Genomic DNA, 21,861 nt, shown 5'->3' on the forward strand with positions numbered 1-21,861 from the left:
AAAGCAGAAGAGTGCGATTTAAGAAAATAGTTGTTTTTTTTTTTATTCTCAGGTCAGCTTTAATCGAGTAAGATCTACGACCACAAGGATTTCTCGCCGTGACAATCCTGTTCTTTTCGTATGTGCAGGGAAACCCTGTATGACAGGGTGTAATCTGAGGGTATATGGGCTATTATTTCTAGCATGCCGAGCGACTACGTAAAGACTGGTGGTGTGTCAACTACAACGTTCAGACGTACGTGCATGTTCTTTACTAAAAGAATGTGACCCAGTCTGTCTGTCTATAGATAGATAGATAGCCCAACTGATTTCAGATTCCAGGTAGTGAAGGGAGGCGTGGACGCACTGAGCAGTGCAAGTTGCCCGAGGGTCGCCCCTCGAGTTTAGGAGTCCAATGCTAACAACCTGCGTACGTTCAGTGTCGTTACCTAGTGATGGCAGAGCATTGTACTGCTCGGGAGCTTAAAATAGTTAGACGATCCTACACACACACTCACACATACACACTTGTCAATCGCTCGATCAATCACTAAGGACGAAAAGTTACAAATGACAGGTGTTCAAAAATAAAATGTTCACAAATAACTCCGAAGGTGAATCGTTGGCTGGACCATATATGCGTGTGTGTGTGTGTGTTTTAATCTCGAGTTATAACAAAAACAATTCTACATTAAAATAAAGGATTACTCAAATTTTGTAGAGTACATATTTATTATTCTTTTACAAAGAAATGTGTTGACTGACTTTGAAGTTTCGGCCTGTTAGCATGCATTTAGCTATATATATATATAAGCACGAATTTATGTCTATATACACTCACTATAACGTATATACATTCATTCAACTATCTATACACACGTATCAATTTATATATCTACACACGTATATATACACTCAACTTTCTATCTATGCACAAACTATCTAATATTAATTATACGCACGCACTCACACACACACACATGTTAATCACAGTACCAAAAGCAACAACAAGACTAATATGAAGAACGAAGTATAAACAGCCAGTCGGGTAACTGACGATGAAGCTTCTTGTGTGATGGCTCGACCTGTTAGAAATAGCAGCCAAATATATCTCAAATCATAGTCTACAGCCTAAGGAAAAGAAATGACACACTTGACCATGTCAGTCAGTCCTACACACACCCTTCAATAGACAGGATGATCGTGATTGGAGTGTTGGAATGTTTTTGTGCATAGGTGTTTTCTAATCTGGATTGACCTGGGTTTAAACAACACCAACAATAACGAGGGAGCCATCGGGTGGTCACTCGACCTGCTAGAAATAGCAGGCAAACAGTCCTCAATTCGCACCGCATCGTTTTCTTTCTTTTGTTTTTTTTTAAAAAAGAAACTACATTGGATCGTGTCGGATGCCGCTTAGAAAACTATATAAGAAATGATGGTCCAGGCTAGAATACTTTTGCTCAGGGTTTGTTCTGTCGCGACTGACTTGGGGCTAAATGCCAAAACATCAACCGTCACATTGTCATCTCCTCTTCTTATCCTTCATCCTCATCCAGACATCCAAACAAAGATACAATGGAAGGGGTTGCAATGAGGAAGGGTAAGTCATGAGAGTTAGGGTGGGTGAAGAAGAAAAAAAAGCGAGAGGTTCAAGAGATTTGCTTGCTTACCTTTTCAAATGCGCCAGCCTTGCTTCCTCACTTTCAATGTAGTCTTTGAGTAGAATCGCTATCTCCTGTTCAGTTTGTAGTGTCTTTTCGAGTTCCACCATAGCTGTGAAAACCTCCGATCGAACCGTGTGTAGGGCGACCACAAGACACAGGCAGACATGTGCCAGAAGATGCATTTTGGGGTTTTTAATTATTATTATTATTAATATTTACTCGTGGAATGCGTGATGTGAGTATGTTGTGATGTGTGTGTGTGTATTATATTAATGTATATACATATATATATATATTTATATATTAATGCATATATGATGTATATTATGTTTACATATACGATTATGTGTTATGATATAGGTGTGTGTATGTATATATATATGCATATATGATACGTATTATCTATGTGTCTACATAAATATATGATATGTGTTGTGGATATGATACGCGATGTGTGTGCGTGACCGAGCTCCTTCTAGATATAAGAAAAAGTGTTGACGGTGATGAATTATTACTGCTGATGATGTGGATTGTAAATATTGTTTGGATCCGCTGTGTGTTGCTTTTTCTAACTGGTGATGGTGGTGGTTGTTGTTGTTATGCTTGTGGTGATAGTAACAGTAGTGGTAGTGAATTGCTTTTTTTTTTTGTTTTGTTTCTTTTTTACTTTTTGCTTCTAGTCTTGGTGTTTTCTTTCTAGAAAACCAATAGTCGTAGTAGTGATGGTGGTGGTGGTAGTAGTAAGAGTTGTAGTAGTAGTATTGATGGTAGTGATGATGATGATGATGTTGGTAGTGGTGGTGATAACCTTGCCGGGATATGTATTTTAGGGAGGGGTTCTATGTGAATTATGAGGAAACGAAGAGAATGTCTCGTATAAGATAAAAAGGAAGGAAGGAAAAAGTTTAGAAGTGCGTGTGGGTGAAGAATATGACAATTGTATGCATATATATATATGTGCGTGTGTATGTATGTATGTATGAGATGGCGAGAGATGATGAGTTTTGTGAAAGAGTTTTGTGACAAGGTGAGAGAAAAGGAAAGACTTTGTTATAAAGGAACAAGGAAGATATATTTTGAAATATTAAGATATATTCTGATATCTTAAGGAAAAAAAAAGTAATACACGTTAGATCGAGACAAAAAGGAATATGTGTGCGGAGAGATGATCGAAAGCTAATTAGTAAAACGGACCCTGAAATTAATTAAATATTACATCTTCTACCGTTATTAATATTTCTACTAACGATTGCAACATCAACAACAACAGTAGCAATAAAAGAAGTGTTTGTGAGTCGTTGTTAAACTTTTGGGATTTTTTTGTTTTCCTGAAAAGTTTAGCAATAAAAATGGTTTTAGTTTTGTTCGCTTTTGGTGTTGGCTTTCTTTTTAGCTTATTATTTTTTTGGTTTTAAAAAAAAAGTGCTGTGAAAGCCAAAGTGGTTCTGGTGAAATGGTCGAATGTTTGGTGCTAAAATAGGAAGAATGATGTGGAGAAAGAATATATTAGGTGAATGAGTGAGAAAGACAGCTAGAGGATGTGAGAGAGGGAGAGAGGGATAAGTAGATTCACGTGTGTTTGAGTGAGAGAGAAAGCGATGAGAGGGAAGGGAATGGAATTAGAGAAGAAAAGAGATAAAGAGGAGGAGGAAATTCTAGAAAGGGGTGAAATTACGACTGGGTGGTGGAAGTAGATAGAGAGACAGACAAATGTTTAGAGTGGGAGGAAGAAATGAAGGGTGTCGAGAGAGGGAGGGAGTAATAGTTATTGAGAGAAGGGGGAAAGTGTTTCAGGGAATGAGACATTAGGGGACATCAACAAAAGAGAAAGTGTATAAAATACATAAAAGGAGAGAGGGGGGAACTACTGAGGTGAAGAATGTAACGAAGGGTGAGGGTAAAAGTGTTAAATATTGTAATAGTAGTAGCTGTGAGAGAGTGAAAAAGTGAGTAGGGTTAATGAAACAAGAAGATAGACGGAAAACTCGATAAATGCATATAAAAATATATCAAGATGGTTAATGAATAAGAGAACTAGATTTATGGTTAGAAATATTGATAAATAGTAAAAGGAAAAAGTGAAGGGTAAGGTTTTGGGGAGAGAGAGAGAGAGAGAGGGTGTTTGAATGAGTGATGTAAAAATAGGAGTGGAGATATGGAAATTGTAAATGAAAGGAAACTGGAGAAAGAGAAGGGGGTAGGAAGAGAATCAAAAAGCAGTGTGGAAGACGGCGAAACGAAACGTTTCTAGTTTTGAGTGGTTGATAGGACGACGTTCTAGTGACTGTCGTGGCACTTCGTAGAAATTATTTTGCATTTATTTATTTTGTAAATCTACTTGTTGCCAAAATGAATATCAAATTGTCATATAAAATGTTTCTTCTCATCAATATAGAATTGTTTTTTATTTATTTTTATTGTTATTTATTTTAAAGAGAGGATTATAATATATATATATATATATATATATATAAAACAAAAAGTTATTTTTTATTTTGTTAGTAAATATGCATATATTTGCTTTCATATGTAAAATTTATTAAACATACACTTATGTATAAAAACAAGTAATACAAAATCGTTAACGAAACGAAACCTATATATAATTTTCACTGAACTGAGCGCAACGATTCATTTATGGACGAAAACATCAAAATCCTGGGTAGTGAAGATTAGTTGTTAGTAATTTTTTCTTGGAATCTTATGTTTAGCTCTGGGTCACCCTTCAACGAGCATACTTGTGATGTGAGGCAGCCCATTATGCTCATCTCTTTTTTTTAAACACTTGTCTAGGTCTACAGTACCCAATATTTTTCTCTTTTACCCCCTAATTTTTTTAAAGGATGAGTTATGATTAGAGGGAATTTGGTTTGCTCTTTCTAGCTGATCGAGTGACATAGAGATTCTCTTCGAAGCTGATAAACAGGGGGGCATATCGTGGTTCGAAGCATTGTACTTCTTGGATCATGTATTAAAAAAATAACTGCATGCACGTTAGCATTTTGTTATCTCCAAATCGCTCCTGAATATCTCCGATCAAAGGCATTCCAATCATGACCACACTGTCTTTTTTTTTTTTTTATTCTCCCCTTAGGCATAGTCTACCCAGGCTACTGTTGCAACCATGTCGACCGACGACATCACGTAGAAGCCTTCTGTTATTCATATGATCATCTGTTATCGTCAGTATTTGAAACTTAAACTTCAGGAACGTGGGTGGAGGGTCGTTCGGTGACTGGATATCCTGAACAAGTGGAATTTCAGCATGTGTGTATGTACGCGCGAGCATGTTAAAACTTCGTGACCCTCCAACTACAAAAAGAAATAAAAGCGCCAACGTCATCACTTTCTGAAATACTAACCGTTTTCTTTCTAGAAGAAACGGTGACGGAACCTATATGTGGCTGCTAGATATAGCAACCAATTTTCCCTCAAATCACCACCACAACCATCGCCTTAACATCTTAAAAACAAAGCCACCTTAGTATGTCTTGTAAACAGGACACGTTGGATAATATAGTCCTAGATATAGAGTACTGAGTGATCACAAATCTGGTTGATTTTGATGTGGCAGATTTGTTAAGAGAACAAAATGCCCGCAGTCTCGAGTCATAATCCTTTACACGTTCGGAGTTCGAATCCCGCTGAAATCAACCTTGCCTTTGTTTCATCCAGGGTTTCTCTCTCTCTCTCTCTCTCTCTCTCATATATATATATATATATATATATATATATACATATATATTTACAGAGTTTACGATCGTGAGGTTGTGAGTTCGAATCCCGGACCGGGCTGCGTGGTGTGTTCTTGAGCAAGACACTTTATTTCACGTTGCTCCAGTTCACTCAGCTGTAGAAATGATCAGCCCCTTTGCCTTTCCCTTGGATAACACTGGTGGCGTAGAGAGGGGAAGCCTGTATGCATGAACGAATGCTGGTCTTCCATAAACAACCTTGCTCGGACTTTTGCCTGGGAGGGTAACTTTCTAGGTGCAATCCCACTGTCAGTCATGACCAAAGGGGGTCTCAGCAATGTATTTACATGAAGTTAGATATATGTCCAGTCATAGAGTGGCCGATGGTTTTGCATCCATAAAGCACTTAGCTTTATACACGACTCATCAGACTTATCCATTGGAATCTGACAAGTCGTCTATAAAGCTAAGTGGTTGTAGAGGGACAAACAGAGATATACACACATGTATGTATACATATATATGACGGGCTTCTTTCAGTTTCCACTCACAAGGCTTTGGACAGCCCAAGGTTATAGTAGAAGATACTTGCCATGCAGTGGGTCTGAACCCAGAACCACATGGTTGGGCCACCAACATCTTGCCACACCTGTGCCTATATTAATCCTGGAAGTTCTGCAATACCAGGCCAACCTGTGGCATAGGTGGAGCAAGCCTCTAACTTTTCATCTCTTTCTAAACATCAGTTTAATAGGGACTGTATCAGAGATTAAGCTGACAAGAATCAAATATTATTAGGAATTGTACAAAAAAATTGTTAAACTATTTTGTATAGGTGCAGGAGTGGCTGTGTGGTAAGTAGCTTGCTTACCAACCACATGGTTCCGGGTTCAGTCCCACTGGATGGCATCTTGGGGAAGTGTCTTCTACTATAGCCTCAGGCTGACAAACGCCTTGAATGGATTTGGTAGACAGAAACTGAAAGAAGCCCATTGTATATATGTGTATATAAATATATATATATATGTGTGTGTGTATGTTTGCGTGTCCATGTTTGTCCCCCTAGCATTGCTTAACAACTGATGCTGGTGTGTTTATGTCCCCATAACTTAGCGGTTCAGCAAAAGAGACTGATAGAATAAGTACTGGGCTTACAAAGAATATGTCCTGGGCTCGATTTGCTCGACTAAAGGCGGTACTCCAGCATGGCCGCAGTCAAATGACTGAAACAAGTTGAAGAGTATCTTGTAGAAGTATAACCAATTTATTGTAGATAGATTTTTTAAAAATCTTATATGGATTCCGATTGAGAACTATTGCTCTAAACCATCAATATGTCTCATTCCACCCTGCAAGTGGCTGCTCTGTGTGGTGAGCATACTTTGCACACCCTATGCTACACTACTTCCGTAATGCCTTTGATCATGGCAAGACTGGCCCAGGGTTAAACTAAGATGATGAATACACCAGCATCAGTTGTCAAGCGATGTTGGGGGGACAAACACACACACACACACACACATATATATATAAGTAAATGAAAGAATGGAGTCGAACAACGATTTTAACAAAATTCCTTTACTCTCGACATATGTTTCGAAGACTGCATATTCTTAATTCCGAAGGAATAAAGGGTGCATTATGCCGCCTTCTCATCAGGAAAGACTGAGAAGGCGGCATAATGCACCCTTTATTCCTTCGGAATTAAGAATATGCAGTCTTCGAAACATATGTCGAGAGTAAAGGAATTTTGTTAAAATCGTTGTTCGACTCCATTCTTTCATTTACTTATAGTTAAAAAAAACACAAATTTCCACACGAGAACACGGGATTTCTGCCCTTGGCATCTAGCTTCAACTGTGTTTTTTGACGTGAATTTGCTACCCAGGTATCGGTTAACCGAATTATCCATACTAGGATAATTCATTCACCTACTTATATATATATATATATATATATATATATATATATATATATACACATACATACACACATATATACGACGGGCTTCTTTCAGTTTCTGTCTACCAAATTCACTGACAAGGCTTTGGTTCGCCTGAGGCTATAGTAGAAGACACTTGCCCAAGGTGCCACGCAGTGGTACTGAACGTGGAACCATGCAGTTCATAAACAAGCTACTAACCTCACAGCCACTCCTACACCTTAAATCTAGTGAAATAATGTTTTGATCATAAATTAACATACAAATTTTGATGGAAGACGGTTTTAATTTAAATCGCTTTAAAGCAAGGAATTTGTACTATAGAACCAAATGTGGTCTCAGCTTGGTATCAAAAGCATTAATCAAGGTCTCCATCGTAACAGCATAAATTGTTCTTAATTATTCAAATTGGATATTTAATCTTTGAAATTGGTACATCAGTTCTCTTTTAATTACCTTAGTCCTCTGATAATCCTCTATAGTTAATCTAATACAAACAATTATTCTTACTTAAAGATACTAATACCACCTTAACACCTTCAGTGTTACACTCAAAGCTGTTTAACCCTTTTGATTCCAATTCACCTGAGACTGTCTTTGGTTCTATGATACAAACTTCCTGTGTAAAGTGATTTGAATTAAAAACCTCCCTTGAAAATGTTAATTTATGTTTCAAATACCAACTTAACCCTTTCGATACGTTACCAACCTGGCTGAAACCACCCCTGGTTCTGTTGTACAAATGTCTTGTTTTCATAAGTTTTGAATTAAAATCTTCCACCAAACCTTAGTCACAATTTATGTTCCTAACACCAGCTTAATGATAACTAAGTTATTATACTAAATTTTTTGTTATATTTAAAAATTGATTGAAAGAAACACAGGACATCTCAAAATAAATACAGTAACAAAAGGGTTAATAATGGTTTCAAATTTTGGCACCAGGCTAGCAATTTGGGGGATGGTCCATTACATCAACCCTATAGTTCAACTGGTCCTTTTTTTTATTGATCCCCAAAAGGATGAAATGCAAAGTCAATCTCAGCAGAGTTTGAACTCAAAATCTGAAGGTGACATTGACACAGGTATGGCTGTCTGGTGAAAAGCTTGCTTCCAAACCAAATGGTTCTGGGTTCTGTCCCACTGTGTGGCAAATGTCTTCTACTATAGCCTTGGGCTGACCAAAGCCTTATGAGATAATTTGGTAGATGGAAACTGAAAGAAGCCCTTTGTATGTGTATATATATATATATATGTGTGTGTGTGTGTGTGTGTGTGTGTGTGTGTATATGTGTGTGTGTGTGTGTGTATATATGTGTGTGTGTGTGTGTGTATATATATGTGTGTGTGTGTGTGTATATATATATGTGTGTGTGTGTATATATATGTGTGTATATATATATATGTGTGTGTGTGTGTGTGTGCGTATGCATCTGTGTGTCCCCCCATCACCGATTGACAACTGGTGCTGGTGTGTTTATGTCCTCATAACTAAGCAGTTCAGCAAAAGAGACTGATAGAATAAGTACTAGGCTTCAAAAATAAGTCCTTCAATCTATTTGTTTGACAAAAAACCCATCAAGATGGTGCTCCAGCATGGCTGCAGTCAAATGACTGAAACCAGTGAAAGAATGGACAAAATACCACTAAGTGTTTTGCCTGGTGTGCTAATGATTCTGCCAGCTCACTGCCGTTAAATATCAACTTAATTATGACAATTATTTTACAGCAATCAATTGGTTTTGGTCTCCAAGAAATGGAAGCATTTGTTTGGCAAGTTCCATATAAAAGGTTTACTTCTTTAACATTTTTTTTTTTTTTTTGCAGCTGAACAGGGAAAAACACAGTCTCACGCCCACACACTCACACACATATTCATTGTCTTTAATTTGTATGTATGTATATCTAGATATGTGTGTGAGTGTGTGTTGGTATGTGTGTGTGACTGTTGAAGTCATTCATGCAAATGAAAAAGCAATGTGTGCGAATGTGTGTGTGACTGTTGAAGTCATTCATGCAAATGAAAAAGCGTGTGTGTGTTGGCATGTGTGAGTGTGTTGGCATTTGTGTGTGACTGAAGTCATTCATGCAAATGAAAAAACTAATGTGTGTGACTGTTTTTTAGTGTTCAGCTGCAAAAAATAAACATTTTATACGGAACTTTCATTTCTTTAAGACCAAAAACCAATTGATTACCTATTTTACTAATGTCTTCATTGGTTTCAAAATTGACTGGAAAGAATGGCAGTGTATCTCACCTGAAACAGGGTTACTAAAGGGTTCACTGAATTGAACCTTCCACCCAAACTTCCTTTTAATTTAGATCCAAATACCAGTTTAACGATGACAAAATTATTTTATTACATATTTAATTATTTTCAAAATTGACTGAAACAAAGACAGTTTATTTTAACAGAAATATGGTAATGAATGAGTTAAGTAAATGATAATTTCAATAATAATAATATCTTTATCAATTTGTGTTGCAAGATTTCTGATGTGAAATCGTGTGTTGAAACAGATATTGTTGTATTTTGGAAAGGTCCTTTTTTTGGCCAAATAAACACGCACAATATATATTTTTTTACTCTATATTATATAATAATAAACTCTATATAATAAATGAGTGAAGAAAAAATATATAGTGTGTGTGTTTATTTGGCAAAAATAAAAAATAAAACGACCATCTACAATATCAATAATGATAATAATAATTAACATTAAATAAAATTCACAATTCTACCAAAACATGCACTATGAGAAATACAAAAGCTGCTATTTGTGGTGTTTACATTTGGTTGAAAACAGAACAGAAACATTATCAGCTTTGAAGGTCAGTTTCTGAATAAAAAGTAAATGTAAAAGGTCACCAAGAATCAAGGACAAAAACACGTTGACCCTGATGGAATATCTAATGACATTGAGATTTCATACAATGTATAAAAACTGTATTTGTTAAATAATAATAATAATATTAATAATAATAATAATAATAATAATAAAAGTGAAAGGTAGTTTCAAATAGTAATGGCTTGTTTTGATGCAGGTATGGCTGTGGTTAACAAGTTTATATTCCAACCTTATGATTTCAAGTTCAATTCCACTGTGCCGCACTATAAGCAAGTATCTTCTCCTACACCCCCAGATCAGCCAGTCTTGTTGAGTGGATTTGGTGGGGGAAACTTAAAGAATCTCATCATTGTGTGTGTGTGTGTATGCAAAGGCATATGGCTTGGTGGTTAGAGTATTTGGCTCATAATCATAAGGTCGGGATTTCTAATCCCAGTGGTGTGTTGTGCCCTTAAGCAAGACACTTTATTTCATGCTGCTTCAGTCTACTCAGCTGGCAATAATGAGCAGTACCATGTCACATTCTGTGTCACGCTGAACTATTTTAAGGGTGTGTGTCTGTGGAGTGCTCAGCCGCTTGCACATTAATTTCCCGAGCAGACTGTTCTCTTGATCAGATCACCTGGAACCCTCATTGCCATAACAGATGAAGTGCCAGTTTATGTGTGTGTGTGTGTGTGTGTGTGTGTATTGTTGTGGTGAAAAAATTACTTTTTCTCAGAATATTCTGCTCAACAATTTTTTTAGAAATCTGAACATCTTTTTACTCCTAACCATTCAACTTCAAATTACAATTATTAATTGTTGGAAGTCAAGTATACTGAGATGTACATATACTGTTATTGTATCGAGTGAAAGCTCAGTAAGAAGTTTTGAACTCATTATCTTGTGGTTAGTAATCCATTACTTTAAATTTGAAGCCATTAAGTCTTTAAACATTATTTTACTGGGTTTAATCTTTCAGTTGTTGCTATAATGAGGTATCACCTTCAAAACTTTAATTGATCATACTGACCTCAGTACATATTTCAATCTGTGTGGTACCTTGGGCAAGCGCTTTCTACTATAACCCTTGGCCAACCACAGACTTGTGACTTAATTTGGTTAATGGAGACTGCAGCATTGTTCATCAGAAAATGACTGAAAAACATGTTTATAAAGAAGAGCTGTTTGCTTCATATTCTTCGTGTGTTAATTCTGCCTATAAGAAAGGAACAAATAATACAATGTGGCTGTCGGTCACAACACCTGGGCAATGTCTGGTGCATTGCTAGTATGTATATATATATATATATTAACCCTTTAGCATTTAAACCGGCCATGTCTGGCCAAAAGTATTCTGCCTGTTTTATGGTCAGACTGGCCAGATCTGGTCTCTCACACTAACCCTACAATATCGTTTTAAAAATTACAGGTACCTCATCAAAATCTCATGGATTCAAGATAATGCATGATTAGTTCAAAACAATTTAGATAGAAAAGGATTAATTTTGGCAGAATAATGCGAACACTAAAGGGTTAAGGATTTCGCTGAGGCATAGCGATACAAATGACCTGCAGTTAGAACCGAAGTACACATCAGTGTTAGGTGAGTAGAAAACATAATATGAAATTAAAAGAATTACATAATCAACTTCATTACCTTACATCTGTTTCTCCTATAAAAAGCACCGTACTTAGAACTGAGTGCTTGTGCATCACTTTATAGCTTCCTCAGAGCCTTTAAAACGATGTACAAGCATTCAGCTCTGAATGTACTGCATCTTACAGCAAAAATGGTTGTACACTGATGTAGTTGATTACATGATTATTGTTGCTTTGTCATACTTTTTATATATACATATGGTTCTGGGTTCAGTCCCTCTGAACAGCTCTTTCGGCAAGTGTTTTCTACTATGGCCTCGGGCCTACCTCAGTGTTGTGAGTGAATTTGGTAGATGGAAATTGAATGAATCTCATCATACCTCTGTGTGCATGTGGGTGTTTGTGTGTGTGTCTTTGTGTCTGTTGGTACCTCCACCACTTGATGAATGGTACTTGTGTGTTTACATTCATGCAACTTAGCAGTTTGGCAAAAAAGAACCGATAGAATAAGTACCAAGCTTTAAAAAACAAGTACTTGGGTCTATTCATTCAACTAAAAAATTCTTCAAGGTGGTGCCCCAGCATGGCCACAGTCTAATGACTGAAACAAATAAAAAAAAAGAGATGTGTGTGTGTTAACCAGAGAAGTGACCTTTTAGAGCTGGATTTCATGTTACTACTTCACAGTTTGCATCTTTGGGAGTAGGCCTGAGTTTGGCGAAGTTAAGCAGAATATTTATGTTGTGAAAATTGAGTAATTTAAACTGGGTTGCAGACCAGACTCTTGCCATCGAAATCTTAGCTTTGTAATTTCTCTAGTGTTCACCCCCACCCCCCGCTTCTGCCTTGTTTTCTGCTTAATCAAGGCCAGCCGGCTTAGATAAAATGTCAGCGTTGCACCCAATTGAATCAAATTTGAGCAAACAAAGACAAGAAAAAGAAAAGGAAAGACGTGGAGGGGACGGAAGAAGTGAAGTGAAAGAAAGCTAGACTTGAATGAATAGTAATGAAGAGGGAAGGGACTTCAACAGGTTGTGAGATAAGAAAGTATTGAAGTTTAGCGATTGTCTTCTTATCAACTTGGTTTTCTTGTGATTTTTTGATGGAAGAAGTAGGGGTGTGCATGTGAGATATTTTGTGGTTGTAGCCACCTCATTAATGCCTTCGTATGAATGTGTATAAGGGTATCTAAGCATGGAAGAGCCATAAAAGTTACAGATACTGGTGAAGGAGAGTCGAAAATGGTTTTATTTTTATTTTTTTAATTATGTAAATTATTTTTTAAAATAATTTGTGACAGTTGATGGCCAATGGTATCTGTTTGTTACAGGTTTCCAGTGTGCCAGTTACAGTTTCATTGATATTTTTTGGTCATAATAAGGGAGCATATATAACTTGGTACAGAGCAAATATCTCAAGGGACTTTGTTTGTAAAGCACTGCTTTTTCTCTCAGATTACTACCTGGAGCCATAAAAGTTACAGATACTGGTGAAGGAGAGTCGGGTAAATTGTTATTTTTAAAAATAATTTGTGACAGTTGATGGCCAATGGTATCTGTTTGTTACAGGTTTCCAGTGTGCCAATTACAGTTTCATTGATATTTCTGGTCATAATAAGGGAGTATATATAACTTGGTGTAGAGCAAATATCTCAAGGGATTTTGTTTGCAAAGCACTGCTTTTCCTCTCAGATTACTACCTGATTATTATTTTTTTTTTCATATACATCAGTTTGTGAGTCAACATGAGTGAAATATTCTCTGGCCTGTCTTGAGCAAAAATAGCTCATCCAACCCATACCAACATGGAAAAGGGAGCAAAATGGCGTTAATGATTATACATGTGTATGTGAATGCGTGTATACACACACACCACACACACACACACATTTGAAAAAATGAATAGAAATAGCTTTTCTGATTTTTTTCCCACTTGGGTTATCTATCCTGTACGTGAGAAGACTTATCAAGCCAAGTGAAATCCTAGCTGTGACCATTGCCAGTGTCATGTAAATGGCACCCATGCCAGTGGCACATAAAAGGCACCCATTACACTCTTGGAGTGGTTGGCATTTGGAAGGGCATCCAGCCATAGAAACCATGCCAAATCAGACTGGAACCTGGTTCAGCTCTCTGTCTTACCAATTCCAACCAAACCGTCTAACCCATGCCAGCATGGAAAGTGGATGTTAAATGACGATGATGATTAGTGTCTTTCTTGCTAATAAGGTTCCTCATTGATAGTAACGGTTATTATTTGGTTTTATTTATATTGACTTTTGACTTGCTCATCACATATCTTTTACTGGTTTCAGTCATTTGTAAGCCTAGTATTTATTCTATCGGTTTCTTTTGCCGAACTGCTAACTGTCATTAAGCTGGTCTTTGGAACATAATTTAACAGGAGATTTTGAGGGGAGGCTTGGCATCACTTTAAGCCTTTTGTTACCATATTTCTGTTAAAATGTTCTGCCTTTTGTTTTAATTAATTTCGAAAATAATGAAGAATTTAATGAATTAACATTATTATTCAGCTGGTGTTTAGAACATAAATTAACAGGAAATTTGAAGGAAGGTTTAAATTTAGATCACTCTAAATCAGGAAATTTAAACCATAGAATCAGGAATGGTCTCAGACAAGTTGGTATCAAGAGGATTAAATCTCACTGCCACTCTACTCTGGCCAGGAATTTCTTCTGAAATCTCAATATCTTCATTTGGTGTTTGTTGAATTACTGCTTGATTTATTATTTTGAATTCTTCAGCTTTCAGTTCCTTAAAGTCTCTTAGCACATGCCTTTAATAATTGTTGATTGTACACACAGCCTGTACATCAAGATCTTGCTATTGGAAAACATTTTATGTTGTAGCTGGCGCCATCAATACTGACATTGCAATTTCAAAGCAAAGAATTAATGTTATGTAAAGAATTGCTGCTGCTTCTTCTCTTACTGGAATATGGTTGACCACTTTCACATTACCTTGATCAGAAATTGTACAAGAACTGGGTTTTTTTGTTGTTGTTTTTACTTGTTTCAGTCATTAGACTGTGGCCATGCTGGGGCACCATCTTGAAGAGTCTTTAGTCGAATGAATCAATCCCCAGTTCTTATCTTGTTTTTTTTTTTAAAGCCTGGTACTTATTCTATTGGTCTGTTTTGCTGAACCACTAAACTACAGGGATGTAAACACACCAACACCAGTTGTCAAGTAGTGGTTAGGGACAAACACAGAAACAAAGACACACACATGCACACACACACACACACACACACACTCATAATACAATGAGCTTCTTTCAGTTTCCTTTCTATCTATCAAATCCACGTACAAGGCTTTGGTCGACCCAAGGCTATAGTAGAAGACACTTATCCGAGGAGGGATCGAACCTGGAATCGTGTGGCTGGGAAGCAAGCTTCTTACCACACAACTACACCTGCACCTGTTAACTTTTCTTTAACACGGTTCATAGCAATTTCTCAGTGCGTTTATTTTGGCTTAGAGAAGTTTTACCATTCTTGAATTGTGGAACCAAGTGTAGATGGAGAGTTGAGTTTCATATCAATAGAGCTTGCTGCGTATCATTGAAAAGAAACTAACTTCTCTACTGTTTTTAAAGAACAAGGCATGATGATGATAACAAGGTAAGCATGTTGGAGGAATGAAGTAAAGGAGGTGGGGCATATTTAAACCAGGGTTGGCAAATTTCTTACATATATCAATGAACCCTTTATGGTATCATCAATAACTTATTGACTCCCAACATATGAATTTCTAAAATAAAATTAAAAAGTATAATTAATAAAAAAGTATTTCTTGGTTTGAAAATAATTCCTTTATTCTTTATTGTCATTGCCACTTTTTTAATTAAGAAATATCTAAATCAATTTTATGAAAATACTTAACGAAATTGATAATGAGCAATAAGTTTAGTGTTGTTATATTGACATAACTGAAATAATTAATGTGAAATGGCTGCAAATTAGTGAGTTTTAGCCTTAAATTACCCTTACTCTTCTTGATTCAGTTCCTGAAATAATTCAGCATCCATAATACCTAAAATCGTTTCAAGTGTTTATTGGCCCCGTTGAATAGCCACATAAAACTCTTCAGAGGTCAATATTGACCTCTTCACCAATCCCTGATTTAGACAAACCTAACCATGATTGTTGAACATGTGAAAAAAATTAGTTAATTTATAATAAATAAACTGGTTCTAGGTGGTGCTATTTCATGCTGCCACGAGGTTCTGTCAAGAAAGGAGACTGTGATCTAAGCAAGTTTTAGGACTCAGTTTTTCCCCAGCACCTGAAACAAGTCTTTCCTCATTAACAACACCTGTTGTGTTTGGTGTCAGGTGAGAATAAGCAACATTATAAAAGCCAAGGAGCTTAACACTGACCATTATCATTATTAAACAATAATGATGGAAACAATGATAATTATTATTATTATTACTATTAAAGGTGCGATGAGCTGGCAGAGTTGTTAGCATACTGGGTGTGATGCTTAACAGTATTTTACCCGTTGTTATGTTCTGAGTTCAAATTTCGCCGGGGTCCACTTTACCCTTTATCATTTCGGGGTCAATAAATTAAATACCAGTTGAGTACTGGGGTCGATGTAATCGACTATCCCCCTCCCCAAATTTCAGGCCTTGTGCCTATAATAGAAAGTATTATTATTGTTGTTGTTGTTGTTATTTTGCACACCTGTTCAATACCACCACCACCAAAGCCACTAACATCAGTGAGGGTGTCTCTCTGCAGTTATTTGACTTGTTAGAAATAGTAGCTAAATCTCATCTAAAATCACAACTAGCTGTCTGAGAGAAAAAAAAAACTGAAAGACACATGGTGGCATAATGTAGTCCGAGATACACTATGACTGAAATATAAATGGAATGGTCACGATTGGAAACCCATTGATTATTGGTTTGTTGAATTAAGGTTCAAGCAGAATTGTTGGCACACCGGGCAAAATGCTTAGCAGCATTTGACTTGTCTCTACATTCTGAGTTCAAATTCCACCAAAGTTGACTTTGCCTTTCATCCTTTTGGGGTCGATAAAATAAGCAGCAGTTCAGTACTGGGATTGATGTAATTGACTTAGCCCATCCCCCAAAATTGCTGCCTTATGCCAAAATTTGGAGCCAAAGATGGAGAACTGAAAGCATCGTTAGCATGCTGGGCAAAATGCTCAGTGGTATTTCATCTATCTTTATGTTCTGAGTTCAAATTCTGCCAAGGTCAACTTTGCCTTTCATTTTTTCGGGGTCGATAAAATAAGTACCAATTGAGCACTGAGGTCAATGTAATTAATTCACCCTTCCCTTGAAATTGCTGGCCTTGTGCAAAAATTTGAAACCAAAGCTACCAAACTGGCAGAACCGTTAGCATGTTGGGGAAAATGGTTAGTGGCATTTCCTCCATCTTTACATTCTGAGTTCAATTTCTGCTAAGGTTGACTTTGTCTTTCTTCCTCTTGGAGTCGATAAAATAAAGTACCAGTTGAGTACTGGGGGTCAATGTAATTGCCCTGAAATTGCTGGCCTTGTGCTAAAATTTGAAACCGATATGATGGTGGTAATGGTAGTTTATCTTGTAGTGATGGTGGTGGAGTGATAATTAGGGTGGTTATGGAGAGAGTTGATGATTAAGAGTGGTAGTAGTAGGTGGTAACAGTGTTGATGGTGGTGGGGCTGGTGATAGCAGTGGCTTTAGTAATATGATGATGGTGCTGGTAATAGAAGCTGATGGTTATGAGGGTGGTGTTGATTGTGATGGTAGCCCAGTTCACTAGGGTGTGGGTTAACCTGCTTGGCTGTCCTTCAGGGCAACACCCCCACCCTCCACACTAAGCATGGTAATGTAAGCTAGGCTAGAACACCTGAGATAATCCTCCCCATCAGCTGTCTAAACTTATAAACAGCAACATAACCTCAAGCCAGCATGAGATGCCCTATGCAGTCCCTTGACCTAGAAATAGCAACCAAATATCTATCAAAAACACTATAGAAGAAGGAAGAGCACACTGGGAAGATCTTAGTTTAAAAATCTATGTAATTATAGCTGACTGGCCTTGAACTGCCACAGCTGCTGTTGCTACTACTACTACTATTACTACTTGAGAAAGGATTTTATTAGTAGTCCCTAAAGGACAAAAATGAAACAGTCAGATTTCCCTCAGATCATATTACTAAAAAGAGAAAGACATATATAATGTAGTCCAAGATGCATTGTGTCACTGTTGTGGTTGTGGCTGGAATGTCTTTGATCATATACTGTAGGCCAACCCAGTGTGAGATGAGTGGGAGATAAACCACCACCACCAACAACAACAACATCACTAGTACTACTGCTCCACTACTACTACTACTACTAGAAGACACTTGCGTAATGTGCTGCACTGTGGGATTGAACCAGAAACATAGCTGGAAAGCAAGGCTCTCAGCCATGCTTATGTCTATATGTGTGCATATCTATGCACACGTGTCTTTGTGGGTGTGTATTATTATCATTATTATTATTATTAAGGTGGTGAGCTGGCAGAATCGTTAGCATGCCAGGCAAAATACTTAGTAGCATTTCTTGTGTCTTAATGTTCTGAGTTCAAATTATGCTGAGGTCAATTTTGCCTTTCATCCTTTTGGTATTAATAAAATAAATCCCAGTTGAATACTGGGATTGATGTAATTGACTAGCCCCTCCCCACCAAATTTCAGACCTTGTTCTTTCAACAGAAAGGATTATTATTATTAAGGTGGCAAGCTGGCAGAATTGTTAGTATGCCAGTCGAAATGCTTAGGGGTATTTCATCTGCCGCTATGCTCTGAGTTCAAATTCTGCCAAGATTGACTTCGCCTTTCATCCTATTGGAGTCAATAAATTAAGTACCAGTTGATGTAATCAATTCATCCCCTTCCCCAAAATAGGTGCCCTTGTGGAAAAATTTGAAACCATTATTATTTTTTTTAATATTGTTATTTAAAACAGCTTTGTTTGGTTCCATTTGTCTTGGTTTGTTGGGCTTCTAACAGAAACCCATCTCATTCAAGCTTTGGTAATCTAAGCCTGAATGAGATGGAGGGTTCTGTTAGAAACCTGTGAAATTTTATGTTGCAAGGAGTCGAACCAAACAATTTTAAATAATAAGAAGGCGGCGAGCTGGCAGAAACGTTAGCACGCCGGGCGAAATGCGTAGCCGTATTTCGTCTGCTGTTACGTTCTGAGTTCAAATTCCGCCGAGGTCAACTTTGCCTTTCATCCTTTTGGGGTCGATAAATTAAGTACCAGTTACGCACTGGGGTCGATATAATCGACTTAATCCGTTTGTCTGTCCTTGTTTGTTCCCTCTGTGTTTAGCCCCTTGTGGGTAATGAAGAAACAAAATTTTAAATAATAATAAATGTAACTCCTGTGAAATGTGTTGAGCGCCGTTTTCTTTTGACTGTTCAGTCATTCATGTGTGTAAGTGTTATGTCGGCCGATCTCAAAACACAGAGCTTTACAAAGGAGATGACTGAGGACCGAGGAATGTGATGTATTACTGTGCTCAAGAAGACCCACCCACCAGCAACAGAAATGAGATCCTAAAACCAAGGTGCCATGTAAAAAGCACCCATTACACTTTGTAAAGTGGTCGTTGTTAGGGAGGGTATCTAGCCATGGAAACCAAGCCAAAACAGACTTTAGAACCTGGTGCTGCCCCTGGCCTGGCCAGTTCCTGTCAAGCTGTCCAACCCATGCCAGCATGGAAAACAGACATTAAATGTTAATGATGATGATGCTACATATATATATATATATATATATATATATATATATATATATATATATATATATAAAATATGAATTAGAGATAAAACAACTATGGTTTATGTCTATCACTGTTTGAGTTGCATAATAGTGGTTTTATCTCTAATTCATATTTTATATATTTATACTGTGAAATTTGATTTAATACGAAATTGAATTTTTCCCTGTAAGTTTGGAGTTATACTCCCTATTATTATAATATATATATATATATATATATATATATATATACACAGAGAGAGAGAGATTAGTGTGTGTATAATGTAGAAGTGTATGTTTAAGCAATGGTACAATAACTTGAGAGTCAGGTTCCATAGCAACCACTCTAACTTTTACCACCAGCTCCACCTCCAACATCACCACTTCAATTAACAACAACATTAAGCTCTAATATACTCGCCATATGCAATCTGTTTAATATCAACAACCACCTCCCACCTCTTACACTGCTCTCCCCCTCCCTGCTGCTCCCTACTTTTCTTTCCTTGCTCAGAATAAACTCCTTAAACACACCCTTCTTTTCTCCCCCTCCCTAACCCTCCACCTGTTCCTCCCTACCTAATAGGATCCCTATAAACCAACATATCATCTACTCTGCCCTCATCTCCCCCCACCATCACAACCACTGCCACCACCACCACCACCACAGCCATCGCCACCACTACTACTTTCGCCCTATCATTATCAACACCATTATGGAGATTGGTCACTTCTACTATACTACCTCCATCACCACAATTATCACACAGCCATCAATATCAGCAGCAATACCACCACCACCACTACGCTCATGACTGTCTCTCAACAACAATGACTCCCAACACCACTACTATGATTTCATAATCCTCACATCACACCACCACCAACACCACCACTGCATATCTGAGGGACCAAAACAAGGAAATGCCTAACTGGAACCTTTCCACTTCCTAAAACTCAACCTTTCTGTCTGTGTCTCTGTCTCTCCCCCACCTCCTCGTCATATACACCCATCAACCCTGTTGCCTCTGTTGTGTACACCATATGTTCTCTCAATTCCCAAGGTGTGACTGTGTGATAAGAAGTTTGCTTTCCAGTGAGCTGGCAGAAACATTAGAACGCTGGGCCGAAATGCTTAGCCGTATTTCGTCTGCCGTTACGTTCTGAGTTCAAATTCCGCCGAGGTTGACTTTGCCTTTCATCTTTTCGGGGGTCGATAAATTAAGTACCAGTTATGCACTGGGGTCGATGTAATCAACTTAATCCGTTTGTCTGTCCTTGTTTGTCCCCTCTGTGTTTAGCCCCTTGTGGGTAGTAAAAAATAGGTATTTCATCTGCCGTTACGTTCTGAGTTCAAATTCCGCCGAGGTCGACTTTGCCTGTCATCTTTTCGGGGGTCGATAAATTAAGTACCAGTTATGCACTGGGGTCGATGTAATCGACTTAATCCGTTTGTCTGTCCTTGTTTGTCCCCTCTGTGTTTAGCCCCTTGTGGGTAGTAAAGAAATAGGTCAGAAGTTTGCTTTCCGGCCACGTGGTTTCAAGTTCAGTTCTACAGCATGGCATTTTGGGAAAGTGTCTTCCCCTATAGCCCCAGGCCAACCAAAGCCTTGCAGGGAAACTGAAAGAAGCCCTTTATATAAACACACACACACACACACACACATATCAAACAATCAGAAACCAATAAATACAAGTAGAATAAATATCTAAAGTAATTCCTCAGGTATGAGAAGTAGATCCAAATATCATTTAGAAGAATTTCAAGGAATTCAGAGTATTATAAAACAAAAATACGAATAGGGAAAAATCACACCTTTAATTGTAGAATTCACCTTATCATCATCATCATCATCATTTAACGTCCGCTTTCCATGCTAGCATGGGTTGGACGGTTCAACTGGGGTCTGGGGAGCCCGAAGGCTGCACCAGGCCAGTCAGATCTGGCAGTGTTTCTACAGCTGGATGCCCTTCCTAACGCCAACCACTCTGAGAGTGTAGTGGGTGATTTTATGTGCCACCGACACAGGTGCCAGACGAGGCTGGCGAACGGCCATGCTCGGATGGTGTTTTTTATGTGCCACCGACACAGGTGCCAGACGAGGCTGGCAGACAGCCACGCTCGGATGGTGTTTTTATGTGCCACCGACACAGGTGCCAGATGAGGCTGGCGAACGGCCACGATCGGATGGTGTTTGTTACGTGCCCACAGCACGGAGGCCAGTCGATGCGGTACTGGCTACGGCCACGTTCGGATGGTTTTCTTGTGTGCCACCGGCACTGGTACCACAAAGATACAAATTCCATTGATGTTCATCTATAGCCAACAATTGTTTTGGTTGTATTAAT

The 21,861-nt window shown here is 37.8% G+C and overlaps 1 protein-coding gene, 1 long non-coding RNA gene and 1 pseudogene across 6 annotated transcripts in view; 1 reads left to right on the plus strand and 2 right to left on the minus strand.

Moving 5' to 3' along the window:
* LOC115223418 (prolyl 4-hydroxylase subunit alpha-1) overlaps positions 1-3,241 on the minus strand; it is a 112,813-nt gene extending 109,572 nt beyond the window's left edge. For 2 of the 5 annotated variants that reach the window (XM_036512657.1, XM_029793947.2), the window contains exon 1: positions 1,653-3,239. In XM_036512657.1, the coding sequence (XP_036368550.1) occupies positions 1,653-1,828 (176 nt within the window). In that variant the 5' untranslated portion in view covers positions 1,829-3,239. Of the gene's footprint in view, positions 1-1,652 lie in introns of all 5 variants that reach the window. The other 3 variants (XM_029793946.2, XM_029793948.2, XM_029793945.2) reach the window with 3 other exon arrangements.
* Positions 1-21,861, plus strand: part of LOC118767682 — a 129,481-nt gene that overhangs the window by 78,003 nt on the left and 29,617 nt on the right. The gene's annotated exons all lie outside the window — the stretch shown is intronic.
* On the minus strand, positions 5,992-6,167 carry LOC115223734 (annotated as a pseudogene).

The sequence above is a fragment of the Octopus sinensis genome, linkage group LG23 (genome assembly GCF_006345805.1).
Source record: "Octopus sinensis linkage group LG23, ASM634580v1, whole genome shotgun sequence".
Classification (NCBI taxonomy): Eukaryota; Metazoa; Mollusca; class Cephalopoda; order Octopoda; family Octopodidae; genus Octopus; species Octopus sinensis.